We start from the raw sequence: 20,305 nt of genomic DNA, 5'->3' as shown, positions 1-20,305 counted from the left end.
GCACTGAGTCTTGCCCATGGAGCAGAGTCCCTGAAGACTGTACCAGGAAGGGGAAGGTTAGGGAAAACAGGAGGAATAGGAGAGTAACCTTCAAGTGTCTTCTTAGCTGCTTTCCTCCCTGCTAGCCTTTACGCATCAGAGCTGAAACCAGAGGCCCATACTAGCTTTTATATTTGACACAATCCCTTAACTTGACTGAGCCATAGCTTCCTACATAGTCTCCCAAATGGTATAATGATACCTGACCTACCTACCTCACAGGCTTGTTTTGAGGATAAAATGAGATTAAACTGTCCCAAAGAGCTTTGTGAATGTTACATGAATAGGGAAGGGGAGGGTATGGGTGTTGGAGGTCAGGTAGACTGGAGGGATGAAGAGAAGGACGGGAGATAGGTGGGACTGGAATTGGTAATGGGGACTAAAATGGCCAATGATTAGCAGCAATACTTTGAGTAAATCATTTCATTGAGATCTGTTAGATTTCATATCTGAGAATTATGGCACGAATTCCTGACTTGCTTACACCCAGCATTGTTGTGAGGATTAAGGGCAAAGCTCATGAAAACTCTTTGTAGCCCTGGCCGGTTTTGTTCAGTGATTAGAGCGTCAGGCTGTGGTCCAGAGAGACCAGGGTTCGGTTCCCGCTAAGGGTGCATACCTCGGTTGTGGTTTGTCCCCGGCCCTGGTTGGGTCGTATGGGTGGCAACCACTCGATGTGTCCCTTTCACGTCGATGTTTCTCTCTCTGTCTCTCTCCCTCCCACTCTATCTGAACAAAAATGGAAAAATGTCCTCAGGTGAGGATAAAAAAAAAAAAAGTAGAGAACTCTTTGTAAATGTCTACCTAATACTGTGGTGGTTTATCTTACTATAACCTGTCAGATACCTAGCTCTTTGTTGATTGAGAAAGGGGAAAAGCTTAGTCTGCAGATACCAGTAGCTAGATGGGAGGTGTGTATGTATTGCCCTCAGTGGAAGGGCAGGACTGGGGATGGGGTCACTGGTTTGAGTCAGACATGGGAATGCCTTTTAGAAATGGCAACTGACCAAGCATCGAGTCAGGAGGGTTTGGTTCTCTTGTGGCTGCAATCTTGGGATCTGCCAGAATGAGGCAAGTTGGGGTGCCTCCTTAGGTTTGGGGTCCAACTCCAGCTCTCTTTGGACAAAGGACCAATTCTCTGAAGCTCATTTTTCTAATGGGACACTTAAGCGAGGACACCTCTCAGGCGCGGCTTCTTAACGCGCATCCGATCGGGGAAGGCGTACTTCCGCTCCCGTCCTGGAGCGGGACGGCAGGCCGGCGTGGGGGAACGGAGAGGTCGGTGGAGCGGAGGGAGGGACTATATCCGGGAGAGTGGCAGCTTCCGACCAGTGGTCGCGCTTCCGGAGAGGCGCTTCCGGTGGCGGCGGCAGCAGCGGCTGTGGTGGTTCCGGGTGTCTTTGTCCCCCCGCTGTCGCGGCCCTGGCCCGCAGGTGTGTCGGCTGGCCCCCGCCGCCCTTCTGCCCCTTTGCTCCTTCCCCAGCCGGGGGGTTGCGAGGGCCGGGCAGCTAAGATGCACTGGGCGCGGAAGGGGCCGAGCCCCCCTCGGACTGCAAGTCCCGTCTCCCTGGCAACGGCCTCAGCCCTGGGGGCGGGGGGAGAAACCGCGCTCCTCGGCCCTCCCACGGTGGCTTGGCTGCGGCCCGGCCTGGCCCGGCCGGGGCGATCCGGCACCAGGGCCCCTGAGGCAGGAGCGAAGGGCCGGAGAGCGCGGGAGCGAGAGGGCGGGCGCGCAGCGGGATTCGCGGTTGCCCGGGCCATACAGCTACCTGCCATCCAGCCGGGCCGGGGGACAACGGGCCGGGCTTCCGGGGAGAGACCCACACGATCTGCTCTCCCGCAGCAGCCTCCATTTTTTCTGGGCCTTGCGTGGAACATTTTGGCAGATGTATTTGAATGAATGAATGTCTCCGGGTTTTTTTTCAGTTCCCCTACCCCCCCAGCCATCCAGGGTGGCGTGGCATAGTGAGAGGAGCGCTAAATTGTCGGGATACCTGGGTGTGAGTCCCAGTTTTGTCACTGCTTGTATGGTCTCGGGCAAGTCTCAATCTCTGAGCTTCAGTTGGCTTTTCTTTAAAATAGCTTGGCAGTATCATCCACCTAGGTTATTTGTGAGGACAAACTGGAGCAATAATTTCTTCATTTTCTGCTACTCTTGGTATTCTCTTCTCATCCATTGTCTCCATTCATTCTCTCTACTCTCCTCAAGATACTTAGTTCCTGTTTTGGGGTTGATGGAAAATTCCCCAATGAGATGTTAACTTATTTCTTTTCTGATTGAAGGTTTTTTCCCCAAGACTCTGAAAGAAGACGGCAATCCTAATGTCACAGTTTAAGCGCCAGCGCATCAACCCACTTCCAGGGGGACGCAACTTCTCAGGTGATCACCTTTATCCCTACCTGGGCTCATACTGGAAAGTATGTGCTTTGAGTTAGTCTTTAAAAGTATGGCTTTTGGGTTTTCTCTGGTGGAGTGCAGTTTGCTGCCGATGTTGCTTAGGAAAATAGGAGCTGACCACAGTGGTTGCCAGTGAAACCACGTGGAGTTGTTGTTTGGAGCCACTTTGCCTTTTGGGTTTGCCATATCCTGTAGTTAAGTGATTTCAGCCGGGCGCTGTGGCTGGCACACTGGTGTGCTGCAGGAATTTTTAAAACGTGCAATACCTATGTAGTCAGGGGTGGTGACCTCTTTTCCCTTAGATTGCCAAATTAAAAACTGACAACAGCTAACATATTATTGTTTGTCAAATTAAAAAAAAAAAGACAATAGCCAACTGGTGTGAATGAATCAAAATTATACTTTTTTTTGGGTCAGATCAGCAATATATATATTTTTTGGTGTGCTGCAGAATTTTAGTAATCAGTTTATGTGTGTCGTGAGGTGAGAAAGGTTGAAAATAGCTGCACTAGTTGACTGTAGTGCTTAAGATGGTAGGTGCAGTTCCTGGAGATTGCTTCTCTGTCCCCGTAGGCACAGCTTCAACATCTCTTCTGGGTCCTCCTCCTGGTTTGCTCACTCCTCCTGTGGCCACAGACCTGTCCCAAAATGCCAGGCACCTTCAGGTAGGTTGGGCATCCTTTCCTAGTGAGTTTCAGCCCTTGAGACCACCCCAACATGCAAGGATGCCTTAAGTTTTCATTTTTACATCACAGTGTTCATTCTTCCTGACACTCCTGTCCTGGGCCAGTATGTAGATGACTAGACATTTCTGACTGGGGAGTCCTAAGTTTTGGCTCTAGGGAAATCTTTAGGGTGCTTCTTAGAATAAAAGAACTGGGAATTCAGCCCTGGCTGGGTGCTCAGTGGTTAGAGCATTGGCCCTCAGACCAAAGGGTCTTAGGTTTGATTCTCGGTCAAGGCATGTGCCTTGGTTGTTAAGTTCCTTCCCTGGCCCCCGGTCGAGGTCATGTGGGAGGCAACCAATCGATGTGTCTCTCTCTCACATTGATGTTTCTCTCTATCTCTCCCATCTTTCCACTCTATCTAAAAGTCAATGGAAAAATATCCTCAGGTGAGGATTTAAAAACCAAACCAAACAAAAAACCCCCTGGGAATCCTAGAAGAAGCTTGTGATGCAAGAATCAGCATACTGCCACCCCCCCCCCTGCAAAAAGATGGATTATGTCAACTAAACATGTATGCTTCCTTCCATGTGAATCTTTTTTTTTAATTGTTTTTTTTTGTTTGTTTTTTAGAGAGAGAGAGAAACAGAGAAATATCGCTGTAAGAGAGAAACATCGATGAGTTGCCTCCTGCGTGCACCCAACCAGGGATTGAACAGGGGATGGACACCAGCCAGGGCTTCCATGTGAATATCTCTCTCTCTCTCTCTCTCTCTCTCTCTTTGTTAATCACCTGAGGATATTTTCCCATTGACTTTAGATAGAGTGGAAAGGAGGGAGAGAGAGAGATAGAGAAACATCGATGTGAGAGAGACACATCGATTGGTTGCCTCCCTTACCACCCTGACCGGGACTGGGGACTGAACCTGCAACCCAGGTACATGCCCTTGACCAGGAATCAAACCTGAGACCCTTTATGATACTCAGGCTGACGCTCCAACCACTGATCTAAATTGGTCAGGGCTTCCATGTGAATCTTGATGCCATACTCTGATTGCGCTGACGGCAGGTGGATAGAGAGGAGATGCTAATGGCAAAATGTGGACAAATGCTCCCTATTTTAAACTGCACTCTTCTCTTATAGGGTGGGGAGAAGCAGCGGGTCTTCACTGGCATTGTTACCAGCTTGCATGACTATTTTGGGGTGGTGGATGAAGAGGTCTTTTTTCAGTTAAGGTAGGTTTGAGCCTTGTCTCCTTTTGGAAATGCTTGTTGGATTCAGTTCTGTCACCATGCTTGTGGGGCTCCTCTAAAGACATTGCTTTCCTGTTTTTATGCAAGGTGTGAGAAATCTTGTTGGGAAGGGCTTATTAGGGCAGTCAGGGTGGCTTGGCCAGGGTCTTCTGACTAGGCTTGTGTGCTGGCAGCGTGGTGAAGGGCCGGCTGCCCCAGCTGGGTGAGAAGGTGCTGGTGAAGGCTGCATACAACCCAGGTCAGGCAGTGCCTTGGAATGCTGTCAAGGTGCAAACGCTCTCCAATCAGGTATTTATCTCCTTGTTATGTGCATTGGAAAGGGGAGGGAGGGAAGTCCCTGTGTCATGAAAGCTGAGCAAAAACCTTACTTTTGTTGAGAGGATGGGCACATCATCCATGGAGTACCCTGAACTTCCCTGTTATTATCCTTCAGCCTTTACTGAAGTCCCCAGCACCTCCCCTTCTACACGTGGCAGCCCTGGGCCAGAAGCAAGGGATTCTGGGAGCTCAGCCCCAGCTGATCTTCCAGCCTCACCGGATTCCCCCCCTCTTTCCTCAGAAGCGTGAGTACCAGTGGCATGGATGTTGGGGTGTGGCTTTATGGGGTACTCTGGATCAGTGGGCTTGTAACTGTCAGGTTGCTGCTCTGTGAATAGAAGTAGGTGCTTCTGTGCACTGAAAGGAAGGAGTAGGGGAGTTAGATGTTTAGAGTTTTGGAGTCACCAGCTATTTCCTCTCTGCAGCTCTGAGTCTCTTCCAAACATCCCACACACTTCATCTGAGCCACCTGAACAGATTTCCTGCTCGGGGTCCCCATAGCCGACTGGATCAGAGCCGAAGGTAAGAGGATGTTCAATCAGAAAAAATGTTTTATTTTCTTTATTTGCCTCTAGGAGCACTGTCCCTTTCTTTGCCACCTGTTGACAATAACATTCTCTTCCTGCGGCTAGATCCTAGTTCCTTTACCCTGAAATAGGCAGACACGTTGTGAGGTATATACAAATATTGGAAGTTTATAAACTGGTTCAGCAAGCAGGGATTTGATATAGCTCATCTTTCAGAATAATCATGTTTTTTCTTAATGTATCATTTTCCTTTTTATTTCTAGTCTCTAAGATTGAGATACTAAGAATCAAAACTATCAAGAGGCCCTGGCTGTGTAACTCAGTGGGTCAGAGGGTTGTCCTGTTAATGCCAAGGGTGCAGGTGTGCTCTCCGGTCAGAGCACATACAAGAAAGAACCAGTGAATGTATAAATAAGGGGAACACAAGTCAATATTTTCTCTCCCAGCCCTCGTATTTGTCTCTTTAAAAAAAAACAAGCCCTGGCCAGTTTGGCTCAGTGGTTGAGCGTTGGCCTGCGGACCAGAGAGTCCTGGGTTTGGTTCCTGCTAGGGGCATGTACCACACACACACAAAAAAACCTTCATGAAAATAGTAACTGTCCCAAAAAAGTAACTTTGTAGCATAGGTTTTAATTCTTAGTATAAAACATATTTCTTTATATACATTGTATATATCATTGTGGGGTTAGAATTTGTGTGTTGCACTCTGCCTAGAAGTCTAGGCCTGTGCCTTGGACAAGCAGATAGTTTCTTGGCCTGTGTGGAACAGGCATGGTGGATTTGGGCCTCTGGGGCCAAATCCTAGGCCATCCTGTATCATCTGTGAGTGTCTGGGACTGCCAGGAACATGCTACCTGTTTTCTCTGGCTCACATGTTTTGTTTTTTTTTTAATCCTCACCCGAGGACATTTTTTGTTCAGATAGAGTAGGAGGGGGAGAGAGAGAGAGAAACATCGATGTGAAAGGGACACATCGGGTGGCTGCCACCCGCACGACCAACCAGGGCCGGGGACAAACTGCAACAGAGGTACGTGCCCTTAGCAGGAACCGAACCCGGGTCTCTCGGTACCGCAGGCTGATGCTCTAACCACTGAGCCAAACCGGCCAGGGCTGGCTCACATGTTTTTTATGCCACCTTACTTTCTCCCAAAGGGTTTTGCTTATATCCCTAGAAGTTAAGCTCTAGACTAGCTTGCTTAAGACTTGCTCTAATTCTATCTGTTGGTCTTATTTTAACTTTCTATTGTGGAAAATTTCAAGTATAAGCATAGTAAACAGAAAAAGATGATGAACTCTCATATATCCATTACCCAGCTTCAAGTCTTCAAGTATCTGCCCCCCCCCCCTTAAAAAAAATCTGTATCTTATTCCTGTCTCATACTTGATTTTTTAAAGGTAAAATTTATATAGGTTAAAATGCACGTTTTTTTTCCTTTATTGATTTTAGAGAGGAAGTGAGAGGGAGATAGAAACATCGATGAGAGAGAACATTGATGGCTGCCTCCCATATGCCCCCCACTGGGGATTTGGCCCACAACCTGGGCATGTGCCCTGACTGGAATAGGTAGCCTCTTGGTGCATGGGTTGACGCTCAACCACTGAACCAGACTGGCAGGACTAAAATGCAAAAATCTTAACTGGACAGTTTTGACAAGTGGAAAATCTCATGTAACCCTCACTCCTATTAAGATGTAGAACATTTCCATCACTCCAGAACATGCTCTTATGTTCTCATTCTCTTTTGAAATGAGAACTATACTGAAAAGGAAGCCCCTGATCCTAGAAGATTATTACGTGGTCAGGGCTGAGAATGCAGTCCAAGGTGAACACTTAAAGGTTCATGTTGTAGCTCAGAAAGTTTAGGCAGAATGAAGTAGCTAGTCTCTGTGCTGAAGCTGGTGTTTGCTCTTTTTGTGAATCTAACTAGGATGCTTTGATTGTCCAGGATTGTTTCCCACAGTATCTTCACCACTTTGAAATACACTATCCCATTCTCAAATCACTGGTGTATATTTTGCATACACCCACATCTCTTGTCTGGTGCATATTCCTGGCCTTCAATTTCCAAGGACTTTCTACCTCTCAGATATAAATAAATAAATTTATTTATTTAAATCCTCACCCGAGGATATTTTTCCATTTATCTTCAGGTAACTGGGAGGGTGGAAGGAAAGGAGGGAGAGAGAGAGAGAGAGAGAGAGAGAGAGAGAGAGAGAGAGAGAGAGAAAGAGAGAGAGAGAGAGAGAGAGAGAGAGAAAGAGAGAGAGAGAAAGAGAGAGAGAAAGAGAGAGAGAAAGAGAGAGAGAGAGAGAGAGAGAGAAAGAGAGAAAGAGAGAGAGAGAGAAAGAGAGAGAGAAAGGAAAGAAAGAAAGAAAGAAAGAGAAAGAAAAGAAAAGAAAAGAAAAGAAAAGAAAAACATCGATGTGAGAGAGACACATTGACCTCCTGCACAACCCCGACCAAGGCTGGGGACCAAACTGCAACCGAGATACATGCCCTTGATTGGAATCGAACCTGCGACTGTTTGGTTCGAGGGCCGATGCTCTAACCCTTGAGCCAAACTGGCCAGGGCAATTCTGTGACTTTATTAAAGGCTTCATTTCAAAAATCACAGGAAGTGCGCTCAGGGATGATGTAGTCTGTATGGAAATCAATGGCTGCTATGAACTTTCTGCTTTGGGATCAAGTTCAATCTATACAGTTGCATTTGATTGGCCTGGATATGTCAAGCCCTGTGCGAGGCCTATGTTATATTACTTTGGCTATAAAGCTTCATTGTCATGGCTTCTAGAGAAAGGAGAGGTGGTACCATCAGTCAACAGAATTTGCCGAGTAGGAAAGGGGTGGTAAGAATTAGGTCATTTTGGGGAGAGCAGCAGTTATTAAAGGAGTTAGCCACATTAGCATTTTGTCTCGAAGCCACGTTTTATTTAGAAATTTAGGCTCTGGGATGCAGGGATCATTGTCTCCTGCTGAGGTCACTGAGATGCCTTCCACTGACAAGTCACAATAAGAGGAAACTGGTCATCGATTCACAGGATTCAGTGGAACATCCAGTTTAATTAGAATTTGACAGCATTTATGGATGCATTCACTCTACTCATTGGCGAGCAGAGAGAGTTGTCCTGTGACTTGGGAGCGGTGCTAACAGAAGAACCGCGGAAGCACTGACATCCATTAAAGCAGGATTAGAGGGCAGTTCTGGATAGAGATGCAAGTGAACAGGGAAATTACCCAGGCAGATAAAAGAGAGAAGAAGAAAAACTTTGTGTTAAATATAACCAACTTAGTTCCTGTGGTGTAATGACTAGAGAAGGAACCCAGGCAAGTCTAAAAGGAAATAGAGACCTTCTGGGAAATATAATCCACTCAGTACCTCAGCATGAAGAAGTGACCATTGATTTTTCTCTCAAGAGACATGGGTTTCCTTTCTTTTTTTTTTTTTTAACTAAATTTATTGAAGTGACATTGGTTAATAGGATCATATGGGTTTCAGGTGTAGATTTCTATGATACAAGATCTGTGTATGCATGTGGGCCCACCACCCAAAGTCAAATCTTCCATCACCATATATTAGACCCCCTTCACCCCCCACCCTCCAACATGTGGGGGTTTTCCCCTTATCAATCTGGCATTTTATAATGGTCTAAAGGTTTTTTTTCTCTTGTTTTTTATTTATTGCACCCATAACAGTGATACAATGATAAGTGATTTATTACAAGAATGTATAGAGTAGTGCATATTATATAAAGTTAGAAAACTATAAAAATGTACATTCCCTCCTTCCCTTTAAAGTTAACCATTCTTAAAGACCTTTAGAAAATAAATTTGAAGAGAAAAATTACTTATTGTCACTTTTTTCCCATGTTTTTTTCTAGTCTATCTGTATGTATAGTCATACTTGTTCTAATTTTAATCTTAAGAGTTCAGGTTATTTTTATACATTCTTATTAAACGTTTTCCCATGTGATACTCATGACTGTTTTAATGGCTGCATGATTATTTTACTTATTTACAATAAAAATTCAGACATTGCTGGATGTGAATGTGGTTTTATTCTCACTCAGCTTGTTTTTTTTTTTTTTTCTATATATAACCTTTTTTCTTCTTTTGAACTAACTTCCTTGGGATAAATTTTCCAGAGTGGAATTATTGGGTCAGAGGGTTTGAGTATTTCATGACTTTAATGTGTGCTGCTAAGGGTTCATCAATAAAACTTACTTCATGGAACCCTCAGCATGGTGCCATATGTGTGCTTCTTGTTCAAAAACAGTTACATTCTTTTCTGCTTATTAAAAAAATTACGTTAACTATAATTTATAAAGTTAAGAAAATATTTAAGAATTATTCATAAGTTTTAGTCTGAGGTAACTACCATTAGTATTGTATTTCTTTTCAGTTTTTTAAAGCTTTTTTTTTTTGCAAATTGAGGCACTACTGAATATAGTGTTACATACTATTTAGGCTTAACATGAATAGTTTGTTATTGAAAGCATTCAAATATTCGTTTCAATATCTTTATAACAGTGTTATATGGCTATTAGCATGGCTTCTTTATCCATTTTTTTAATATTGGGGAGTCAGATCATTTCTAGTTCTTTATAGGCCATTATGTTGAATCTGTAAGTAACAGTGTTGGTTTCTTCCTTCTGGTGATGGCTCAACCTCCAGCGATGACTATGACTCCAAGAAACGCAAACAGCGGGCTGGTGGAGAGCCTTGGGGTGCTAAAAAGCCAAGGCATGACTTGCCTCCTTACCGAGTCCATCTCACTCCCTATACTGTGGACAGGTGAGTGGCAAGGCTAGGGCTGGGGTGGGGGTGGGGATGGGGGTGGTTACAGCTTGTAGTTGCTAAGTTTCTTGTTTTCTTGTGTAAATGAAAATACAGTCTATGTGAGGGTTTGTATGTGTTCTTACGACATTTGTTTGTTGTTTTTAATTCTCACCCAACCCCAACCAGGGCTGGGGATTGAACCACAGCCGAGGTATGTGCCCTTGACTGGAATCGAACCTGCAACTCTGGTCTGAGGGCTGATACTCTAACTGTGGAGCCAAACCAGCCAGGACTGTTTGTGTTTGTTAATCCTCAACCAAGGATATTTTTCCATTGGTTTTTAGATAGAGTGGAAGGGCGGTGGTGGAGGGGTGGGGGACATCGATGTGAGAGAGACACATTTATTTGTTGACTCCTGCATGACCCCCCAACCAGGGCTGGGGATTAAACCTGCAACCCAGGTACGTGCCTTTTGACTGGGAATCGAACCCGAGACCCTTCTATCCATGGGCCGATGCTCTAACCGTGGAGCCAAACCAGCCAGGGCTGTTTTTGGTTTTTAATGTGACAAATATTTTATTTCAAAATCTCAGATTTTGACCAACAGAGCACCACTGACATAGGTGCCGTGATAGAACTTTATGATTTGATCACCAGAAATGATTAGGCCAGGCTACAACTGAGGGCTGCCAATCAAAGTCCAGGTACCCAATAGCAGTTATAATTCAGGTAGTAACTGCAGCTCATAGCAACGCTGGAATTGGTTTTCTGTGTTATTTTTTAAGTGCTACAGCATGTACAAGGATACTGGCCTGCAAGCTTACTTCTCACACACAGAAATTGATTGACTAAGAGGTAGATCAGCAATTCCAGATTCCATCTAGCGGTGGAGAAGCAAAGCTTCAGCTGCTGTATTAAATAGACTCCCAAAGCAGAGTCTACTGAAACTGCAGCTAAGGTGAGGGGGCAGCCTCCTGGGGAGAGAAGGAGGGCTGTCCCTGCTCTTCCCGCTGTCAATGGTTCCTCTCCCCTGGCCCAGACATGGCCTCTTGTTCTTCCTGCTCATCCACCTGACTCCCATCTCCTCACAAGGCGCTGACTGCTAACAATTAGCCACACACAGAGAACTGTTTTTTTTTTTTTTTTAACACAATTTTCACTTGGAAGCCTATTATACATAATGTTTGGTACTTTGCTTTTTCACTTAATATATCTTAGAATTTATTCCATATTAACATTTATTAGCCTGAGCTCATTTTTTTTTTTATCCTCACCTGAGGGCATTTTTGCATTTATCTGCAGATAGAGCGGGAGGGAGAGAGACAGAGAGAGAGACACATCGATGCGAGAGACACATCGACTTGTTGCCACCCACACAACCCCAACCAGGGCTGGGGACAAACTGCAACCGAAGTACGTTCCCTTAGTGGGAACGTGGGCTGACGCTCTAACTGCTGAGCCAAACAGGCCAGGGCTAAGGACTGTCTTTTGAAAAAATTTTATTACACATGCTCACCCCCATCATAAATCCTAGCATATTGCAGGATAGGTTGGAGCAGCCACAACGGCAGCAAAGACTCTTCACCCAATGGTGGGGCTTAGAAGCAGAACTTGGGAGCTCTCTGCCAGGGCTCAGACACCTCTTTTGCTCTCAGTTCTTGCTCACTGCTCAGGTGACTGACCAGGGAAAACAAGAGAAGTGATTAGGACTATCATTTATTTAATCAGCTCTCTCTCCACTTTCAGTCTTTACTTATCCTAACTATTGTTGTAATAAACATCCTTCTGTATACATCGATGTGGACAGGTGCAAGCATTTTATTGAGATCAGTTCCTAGAAATGGACTAGCTGGCCCAATGGGTCTGACTTTAAACTTTGATGGGTATTGCCCGTTCTTTTAAAGAGGTCGTATCAGTTTACGTTCTCACCATTGGGGCATGAAGTACTTGTTTCCCAGGCCTCTGCCAACGCTGCATTATCAAACTTTTTCATCTTTTATCAGTCTGATGGGTGAAAGTGATATTTTGATTTGCATTTATTTAATTGTGAGATTGAGCATATTTATATGGGCCTTTAAGTCTCATTTATTTTTCTGTTGAGTGCTTGTTGTCACTGCCCAGTACTCTCTTAGACTTGTGAACTTTTGGATAGTGATTTTTGGATTCCTTTTATATTAAGGCAATGCCCCTTTTCTGTGTTATGTATTCTTGTTTTTTATTTTCTACTTTTATTTTTTTGCCTTTAGAGGTTGTAACATTTTGGTGGTCAAATCTGATCCATCTTTTCTTTTCCAGATACGTCTTACTTATAAAGTTCTTTCCCAGATTCTATACAATAATTTGTCCTTTTACTTTTAAAGTCTTTTATGGTTCCATTTAAAAAATAATTTAATCTTGGCTCATTCTGGATCCCTTTGCTTTCTTCCTACAGCCCCAACTGTGATTTCCTAGAACTCCAGCGCCGTTACCGCAGCCTCCTGGTTCCCTCAGATTTTCTGGCTGTGCATCTGAGCTGGCTGTCAGCCTTCCCTCTGAGCCAGCCCTTTTCCCTCCATCATCCAAGCCGTATCCAGGTATCTTCTGAGAAGGAGCCAGCTCCAGACACTGGTGCTGAGCCCATCTCTGCAGACAGTGACCCTACTTACAGTTCCAAGGTAAGTGGCTAGGGTCCTGCTGCTATCTCCATTGTTGGAGGCTGACAAAGCTCTTGAGTATGTCCTTCCCACCACCGCTGCGCAGGTACTGCTGCTCTCTTCCCCCGGGTTGGAGGAACTGTATCGTTGTTGCATGCTCTTTGTGGACGACATGGCTGAGCCAAGGGAGACACCGGAACACCCTTTGAAGCAGATCAAGGTGAGTTGGCATCCTGTAGGTAAGATGCACTCATTGTTAATGTCCAGTCCCTGTCATATTATCAGCAGCTCAGCTCCTATTCATGAACTCATAGAAACGAGGAGTTTCAGAGCTGAAATACCTCTCATTTTACCAGGAACATAGCATTGCTCAGAGCTGTTCTTACTTGTCAGAAAGTTACGTGGCTGGGGCATGTTTATGGGTGGAGAAGCCACCCCCACTGCCATGTGGAATCTTCACCACATCCTGCTGCCCGCGTTCCCCAGTGGTGGCAGGCTGCCTTCCAGGTAATTGGTCTTTCATTTCTTATCCCTGATCTCATTTTGCAGTTTTTGTTGGGTCGGAAAGAAGAAGAGGCAGTGCTGGTTGGGGGTGAGTGGTCTCCTTCCCTGGATGGCCTCGATCCCAAGGGCGACCCGCAGGTGCTAGTCCGCACTGCCATCCGCTGTGCGCAGGCCCAAACCGGCATTGACTTGAGCGCCTGCACAAAGTGGTGAGTGGCTGCCCATGGGCCAGGTATTGGCGAGTTGAATTGGCGACTGCTCAGGCCAAGCTTCTGCACCTCTTTGATCTGTTAGCTCTCCTGTTCCCTGGCCCCAGCTCATTGCTCCCTGCAGCTCTCACAAATGGTCACCTTGATCATGAGCATGATGGGATGTGTATGTAGAAGGGCAGCTGACCACCCCACCTTAGGCTCGTCAGATAGGACCCCCCCCTTCAGTGACCTTCAGTGCTTCTTGTTGCCTTAGCACCTTGGAGAGTAAATGTCTGCTTACTTGTGTCTCCCCATTGACTAACCATTTCTCAAAGAGTCAGTCTATTATTTTTGAACTTTTAAAGCTTGGCTTGCAGTATGTGCTCATTAAATGTTGATTGGACACTGAAGTACTTGCTTGCAGATGTCTTGAGCCACTACTTCATTTTCCCTTTGCTTTGAGCAGGTGGCGCTTTGCCGAGTTTCAGTACCTGCAACCAGGACCCCCGAGGCGGCTCCAGACCGTGGTGGTGTACCTGCCGGACGTCTGGACCATCATGCCTACTTTGGAAGAGTGGGAAGCCCTGTGCCAGCAGAAAGCTGCAGAGGCAGCTCCCCCGGCCCAGGAGGTGCCAGTGGTAAGGCGGAGCCTTATGAACAGGTGGGGAGAGTTGGTGCCCCGACCTGAGCCCAGGTAGTCACAGCTCTTGGCTTTTAACACAGGAAGCAGAACCTACTGAACTGGCAGCTGATGCACCGGAGCCAGCAGTGGCCACCTCTCAGCAGAATGCAGAGAGCCCGGAGGTCACCGCACAGCAGGACATGGACACTGACCTCCCAGAGGCCCCTCCACCCCCTCTAGAACCTGCTGTCGTGGCACGCCCTGGCTGTGTAAACCTCTCCCTCCATGGGATTGTGGAGGACCGGAGGCCAAAAGAAAGGATCTCTTTTGAGGTAGGTGTGGAAGTCTGGGGCGGCTGTGGGTAGGGTGTATGGGGGTGTGGTGGGCTTTGGAACACTCCCTTTTTCCTGATGCTCGTGGGCTCTTGCTGCCTCTTTCACCAGGTGATGGTGTTAGCGGAGCTGTTTTTGGAGATGCTGCAGAGGGATTTTGGCTATAGGATTTATAAAATGCTGCTGAGCCTTCCTGAAAAGGTTGTAGCTCCACCTGAACCTGAGAAGGAAGAGGTGGCCAAGGAGGAAGAAGTTGTCAAGGAGGAGGTGGCCAAGGAGTCCAAGGAGGAAGTACAGAGTGAGGGCACAGCTGCCGAGTCAGACACCCCGCCAGTGAGTACCCCTGCCCCCCACATGGGTTCTGGGCTACACATGGTAATGCTGAACAGAACCCAGTGCTGCATGGTGCCAGGCACTGCTCTGAGCACATTATGAACCCAGAACTCCTGTCATGTACTGCATGTGCTCGAGACCCTGGCGTGTCCTCGGGTGTAGGGTCTCAGCTCTCGCATGGGGCCACACTGCTAGTGAGTGCTGTGCCCAGGCGGGAAGTGGGTGGGAGGAGAGAGGGGAAGAGTGGTTGGTGGGCCGCACAGGGGTCTCAGTGAAGGAGCTGCTCCGAGGCGCACAGGTGGTGTGGTTAACCAAAACACTGCACACTGAACCCTTCTAAAGCACGTGGGGCTTCTCGCCTAACCAGTCTCAGGTAAACATCATTTCTTACGTCCTGAGCTGGACTCCTGAGGATAGCCTCAGGTGTCTGGAAATTGCCCTGGTCTGCTCTGAACCCCATATAATGAAATACATTACATGAGATGGCATATACAGAGCCCTTCACAGTGCCTGGATGTGGCTGATGCTCAGTGTGAGCTGTTGTTATTGTTAGTAATTACAGGGGACAGTCCTCCTCATCTCAGCCTGCTTTCCTTAGAAGGAAGATGGGCTTCTGCCCAAACCGTCATCTTCTGGGGGAGAGGAAGAAGAGAAGCCTCGGGGCGAGGCATCAGAGGACCTCTGTGAGATGGCCCTTGACCCAGAGCTGCTGCTGCTGAGGGACGATGGGGAGGAGGAGTTTGGTAAGTGCAGCAGGAGGGAAGCCTGTGAGCATGGCCGGCAGCTCCTGGACCGGGCTCTAGTGCTCTCCTGTTAGGACAGGAGCCAGTCCGGCTGTGCGGTCCCTGCTCCAAGCTCATCTCAGGCTTTCTGTAGCAGGAGCCAAGCTGGAGGATTCCGAGGTCCGATCTGTTGCCTCAAACCAGTCAGAGATGGAGTTCTCATCCCTTCAGGACATGGTGAGACTTCTGTTCTACCCGTCTGGCCTCAGTCAGTCCTTGGAGAGGGATACTTCCACCAAAGCCTCCAGTGGCTGTTGATTGACATGACAAAATGTGGTTCTTGGCTCATGGATCAACACTTCTGTAGGATCAGGAGACACATCATTATCTCTCTCAGGGTGAATCTAAGTGAGATGTCTGGTCTAGCGGCACACTAGGTTCTTCTGTGAGTGACAGCCCTGGGGCCAGAAATGTCCCAAATAGGCCTTTGGTTATGGGCCCAGGGTCAGGTCTTCAACTGGAAGGTGCACATGGGTGGGATTATCAGCCAAGTCACTCAGTCTTAAAAGGGCTGTCCTGGGTGATTTAGCTGTTGAGAGAACTGTTTGTAATTCTGTTCATCCTTGTTTTCTCTTGCAGCCCAAGGAGCTGGACCCCTCTGCTGTGCTCCCATTGGACTGTCTTCTTGCATTTGTCTTCTTTGATGCCAACTGGTGTGGCTACTTGCACCGTCGAGACTTGGAGAGGATCCTGCTCACCCTTGGGCTCCGGCTCAGTGCAGAGCAGGTGCCTTTTCTCTTCTCCCTTAATCCTTTGTGAGGTGGCCTCACCTGACGTTATGTGCACAGGCATGCTCTTAACTCCCGTGGGGGGCTTGGGATGCTCTAGTTCTTGGTTATTCTACCTCCTGGGGCAAGGGCTTGCACCTTCTCATCAGAGGGGATCTTGGGTGTGTTTTCTGTAGGCCAAACAGCTGGTCAGCAGGGTAGTGACCCAGAACATTTGCCAGTACCGCAGCCTTCAGTACAGCCGCCCTGAGGGCATGGACAGTGGGCTTCCTGAGGAGGTGCTCTTCGGTGAGTGCCGGCGCTGTGCAGCCTTCCGGATGGGCAGGGCCAGCTGCCTTCTCCTCCTGAGACCCAACCCTTACCTCTTTCTCATGGCCCCACTAGGAAACCTGGACCTGCTACCTCCTTCTGGGAAAAATGCAAAGCCAGGAGCTGCCCCTCTGGAACACAGAGGCCTGGTGTCCCACAATGGCAGCCTGATCAACGTGGGAAACCTGTTGCAACGTGCAGAGCAGCAGGACAGTGGGCGGCTCTACCTGGAGAACAAGATTCACACACTGGAACTGAAGTTGGGTGAGTGGCCTGGGCCACAGGGACCTGTGACGATGGGCTGTGCAGACATGTACATGGAGACCAGGGGGAATCCCCATTCCTTAGGCCTTTTGCTCTGTGCTCCAATCCTTAACTCAGCACTGGTCTTTCTGGTATGTTCCCCACCAGAGGAGAGCCATCACCGTTTCTCAGCCACTGAAGTGACAAACAAGACACTGGCAGCAGACATGCAGGAGCTGCGCACCCGGCTGGCTGAGGCCGAGGACACGGCCCGCATGGCTGAGCGGCAGAAGAACCAGCTTCAGCGGCTGCTGCATGACTTCCGGAGGCGCCTGACCCCCCTGCAGCTGGAGATGCAGCGAATGGTTGAAAAGGTGAGTTTGTAGGAGAGCTGGGGTTGGGTCGGGAGGCTTTGTCAGGATGACGCCAGGATGGTAGCCCCTTGTGCCTGTGCCCAGGTCCACCCTGCCTTCTCCCCCCCATCCACTGGTTTCTTAGGGAATTCATCAGTCTGCAGTTTGCAGACTCAAGTCCCCCAGGAGGAAGTGGGTAGTAGTCTTTTCTCCTTGGGTCCTAATTCTGGTGCCATCTGTTTCAAACAGGCTGACAGCTGGGTAGAGAAGGAGGAGCCAGCACCTAGCAACTAGGGGCTTGGCACAGGAGCTGCCATCCTGTGAGGTCAGCGATGGAGCCTGCTGAAGTTAGAGCCCTTTGGTTCCAGAAAGAAGCTGGAGCAGGACCTGGGAGCCATAGGGGGGGCGGCTGACCCCTGTGCTCAGCCTGTGCAGGGAGCTCAGGTGGTCAGGGTGGGGGCTGCCTGTGCTGTGTGGGACAGACGAGTGAGGAACCAGTTCCACTTACAACTAAATCCAACATCTGCACCCCTCGAATATCATTTTACCCTCTACCTTGGGGTTTCTCCTGGGGCCCTTTAGTCTTGTGCTTTCTCCTGTCCTCTTCCAGTTTAGAGTAAGACAGGGGAAGAAAAGGCTTTTTGACTATGTCACAAGGTCTGATGTCAATAAGTGAAGAAAGAGACATGGAATCTGGCTGGGGTAAGAGCCCCTTCCTCTGGATGGCACAAATCCTGCTAGGTTATGAGAGCAGGTCTTGGGGGAAGGGTTTCCTGTGGCCTTTGGAGGAGCGGAGTCAGTCCAGTGAGCTCTCGCTGTCGGGCTGTTTGCCGTGAACACTGTTCCAGCCGCCCCAGACTTGCCAGAAGAAACCAGCACTTCAGTTCCCTGGCTTCCTGTGTTCAGAATGTGGTATTGGCTCTGGCCCAGTCTTTTTCCCTGTTCCCCATAAGTCTCACCTCTTTCCATAATCCGTGGTTTCAGTTTGACTTTGTATATAAAGATTTTTTTTTTTTTTTTGCTTTTGTTTTTTAAATAAACCAAAGCCAAAAACAAACCAAGTGTTCTCCATAGCTTTTCCTTCCCTCTTGCAGGTCTGTCTGCTGGTGCTCCCACCTGCTCCTGGCCCTCAGTCCAGCCTCTGCTAGATGGAGGTGCAGTCACCTCCGGGTGGGCAGGGCAGCAGGACGAGCAAGCCCCTTGCACTCAGGGCGGGCTGCTGGCTGGTCCGGAGAGGATGCTTGCTATCGGGGTCCTGCCAGCTCAGTTAGGGGGCAGCATTACCCTGAAAAAAATCCTGGGGTGGCTCTCCTCTCCTTTCCTTAGTTACAGCACAATAATACAATACAATTTTATTGAAAACTTTACTTGAAAAAATAAAATTCCAAATATTCAGGTGAGACAAACCCATTGTTGTTGCTTTGAGGCCTGTGACATTTTGTGGTAGGACTTTAACACGAGTTGAATTCATTTCCTAGGGAACCTATAAGACAGGGTGTTCCCTACACTTGACCAAAAGGATAGATGTGGGCTAAGCCAGCCTTTGTCATACTGGGAGCCCTAGCGTGAGGGGCCTGTCAGGGCTGGAGGACCACAGCCCTCTCCCAGAAAAGGAGAGAAGTGGGAAGGCAGCAGGGGGGTGGACTCCCCAGGACCTGTCTTGGAGGTAGATGTGATCCCAACCATGCAGACATGGCGGGAACCCCAGGCAAGCTGACGCAGTCCATGCCCTTTGCAGGTTGGGAACCTGCTCTGGCCCTGGGCCAGGAGGTATTTCGGACAATTCTGGAAATAAGAAAGCCCCTCGGTTTTTTCTAGGGTGCTTACCTGTCTGCAGGCTCCTGCTATGGGTGGGGAGACAGCAGCCTGCTTGGGGCTCCAGGTGCCAAGTGCATTCCAAAGGGCTAGTGAGGTAAGGTGGGGCCACTAGCCCCATACACTTCCAGGGAGGGTCTTTTGCTGGCTGATGCCTGAGCCTGAGCTTCAAAAGGGCAAAGACTAGAGAAGGTGACTTGTGTTCTAGGTGTCTTCCAGGGAATAGGATTCAATCATCAGCCACAATCGAGAGGGCTCTAAGCTCGCTCAGTTTGGCTTCATTCTCCTGTTCCCGCTGCTCATCGGGGTGGCCAGACTGGTCAAGCTGTTGGGTCAGGTCTCCAAAGATCTTATGCATTTCAGAGTAGTAGACGACCTGAGTAGGAGGCAGGGGGTCAGCAGGGGCTGAACTCCACCCAAGCCCCATAGCACTGTATCCTCTGTGCTGGTTTCTCCTATTCCCTCTACAGCTGCTCTTCCCCTCACCCCACCTCCCTCCACAGCAACCAGGGAGGAGTGAGCCACTGTCTGAGCCCTGCAGGACCGTCCACTATCTGGGGTTGACATAAGTCTAAGGGCGAGGAAAGCAATAGATCCTTAGGAGGTGGGAGGTGAAGGGGGGGCTCTGCCCTTTTCTCCAAGCAGCACGGGGGGTGGGGTGGTGTGTGCGTGCATGCGTGCGCACACGTGCTGGCTGGTGGAGAAAGACAGCACAGTCCAAGGCCAGGGCTAGGGAAAGTGGGAGGACCCTTGGCAGGACCTGGGAGACCAGGGAGTCAGGCACTGTGACTAGAGGCTCCCTGCTTTACAGAAGCTGTGAGAAGCCCGAGGCTTTTGTTTATGGCGGCTCCCAAAGCCCTAAGAGTTGGTCTTTAGAAGATGAGAATGGTGTCACCTTCTTAGCCTTTTATTTGGTCCCAATTCATCTCATTGTTAATCATGCCTAAGGTGCACGGCCCAGGGGCCAGGCCACATTTCCTTCTAAGTAGGCCCCAGAGTGGGATGAGAGAGGCCTACAGGAATGAGGTGGGGGAGCCCATCAGCAACTCTCAAATACATGGCTGAGGGCTGCTTAGACCAGGGCCTGAGCGGGCCCAGGATGGGTTTTTCCAGGGGGAGGGGACAGGAGCCATTTTGCCTTGGTCTCCACTTCAAGACAAATGAAAGTGGGTATTTCCATGAAAGTGTTCCACACTATTCAAAACCCCTAAATTTTATAATCTCTAGCTCCAAGTTGTCTTTGAGGGAAAAGAACCTCTCCTACTTGAGAAACCTGGAATGCCATGGCTGACAAGGCCAGGCCGAGCGGTACGTCTGGCGGCAGGGCCATGTCTGAGCTGCTTCCAAGAAAGTATCTCCCACAGCTGGATTTGAGGGGAGGAAACCAAGGCCTTCACATCCTGCTGCCACCTCAGGGGACAGGGGCCTGAGCTAGTGCTGCTCTCTGCCCAGAGCTGTACTGCGTAGCTGAGTCACTAGGAAT

The 20,305-nt window shown here is 48.5% G+C and overlaps 2 protein-coding genes across 6 annotated transcripts in view; one reads left to right on the top strand and one right to left on the bottom strand.

Annotated features, from left to right (window-relative positions):
- The first annotated feature begins 1,361 nt into the window (after nucleotides 1-1,361).
- Nucleotides 1,362-18,053, top strand: CCAR2 (cell cycle and apoptosis regulator 2). Of its 2 annotated transcripts, none has more exons than XM_036281641.1 (21): nucleotides 1,362-1,472; nucleotides 2,323-2,419; nucleotides 3,011-3,102; nucleotides 4,247-4,338; nucleotides 4,530-4,644; nucleotides 4,790-4,919; nucleotides 5,100-5,196; nucleotides 9,873-9,992; nucleotides 12,409-12,631; nucleotides 12,717-12,830; nucleotides 13,160-13,323; nucleotides 13,772-13,943; nucleotides 14,029-14,259; nucleotides 14,371-14,592; nucleotides 15,191-15,335; nucleotides 15,472-15,551; nucleotides 15,954-16,100; nucleotides 16,279-16,390; nucleotides 16,487-16,675; nucleotides 16,823-17,028; nucleotides 17,257-17,984. In XM_036281641.1, the coding sequence occupies exons 2-21, from the start codon at nucleotides 2,362-2,364 to the stop codon at nucleotides 17,299-17,301; spliced, it is 2,754 nt and encodes a 917-aa protein (XP_036137534.1). In that variant the 5' UTR covers nucleotides 1,362-1,472; nucleotides 2,323-2,361; the 3' UTR covers nucleotides 17,302-17,984. The 2 variants fall into 2 exon arrangements, with proteins under 2 accessions (XP_036137534.1, XP_036137533.1); XM_036281640.1 differs by having other exon boundaries at nucleotides 1,363-1,472; nucleotides 15,469-15,551; nucleotides 17,257-18,053.
- The window catches only part of BIN3 (bridging integrator 3), a 53,975-nt gene continuing 45,134 nt past the window's right edge, over nucleotides 11,465-20,305 (bottom strand). For 2 of the 4 annotated variants that reach the window (XM_036281642.1, XM_036281643.1), the window contains exon 9: nucleotides 18,100-19,198. In XM_036281642.1, coding sequence (XP_036137535.1) covers nucleotides 19,052-19,198 — 147 coding nt within the window. In that variant the 3' untranslated portion in view covers nucleotides 18,100-19,051. Of the gene's footprint in view, nucleotides 11,655-18,099; nucleotides 19,199-20,305 lie in introns of those variants that run through there. The other 2 variants (XR_004962004.1, XM_036281644.1) reach the window with 2 other exon arrangements.

The sequence above is a fragment of the Molossus molossus genome, unplaced genomic scaffold, assembly GCF_014108415.1.
Source record: "Molossus molossus isolate mMolMol1 unplaced genomic scaffold, mMolMol1.p scaffold_m16_p_4, whole genome shotgun sequence".
NCBI classification, from domain to species: domain Eukaryota; kingdom Metazoa; phylum Chordata; class Mammalia; order Chiroptera; family Molossidae; genus Molossus; species Molossus molossus.
This window is presented reverse-complemented; position numbering and strand designations above follow the sequence as displayed.

Coding starts and splice junctions, on each gene's coding strand:
- CCAR2 (XM_036281640.1), top strand. CDS start 2,362: ATGTCACAGTTTAAGCGCCAGCGCATCAACCCACTTCCAGGGGGACGC. Junction 14,260..14,370: donor AAGAAAGGATCTCTTTTGAG/GTAGGTGTGGAA, acceptor CTCTTTCACCAG/GTGATGGTGTTAGCGGAGCT. Junction 15,336..15,468: donor CGATGGGGAGGAGGAGTTTG/GTAAGTGCAGCA, acceptor GGCTTTCTGTAG/CAGGAGCCAAGCTGGAGGAT.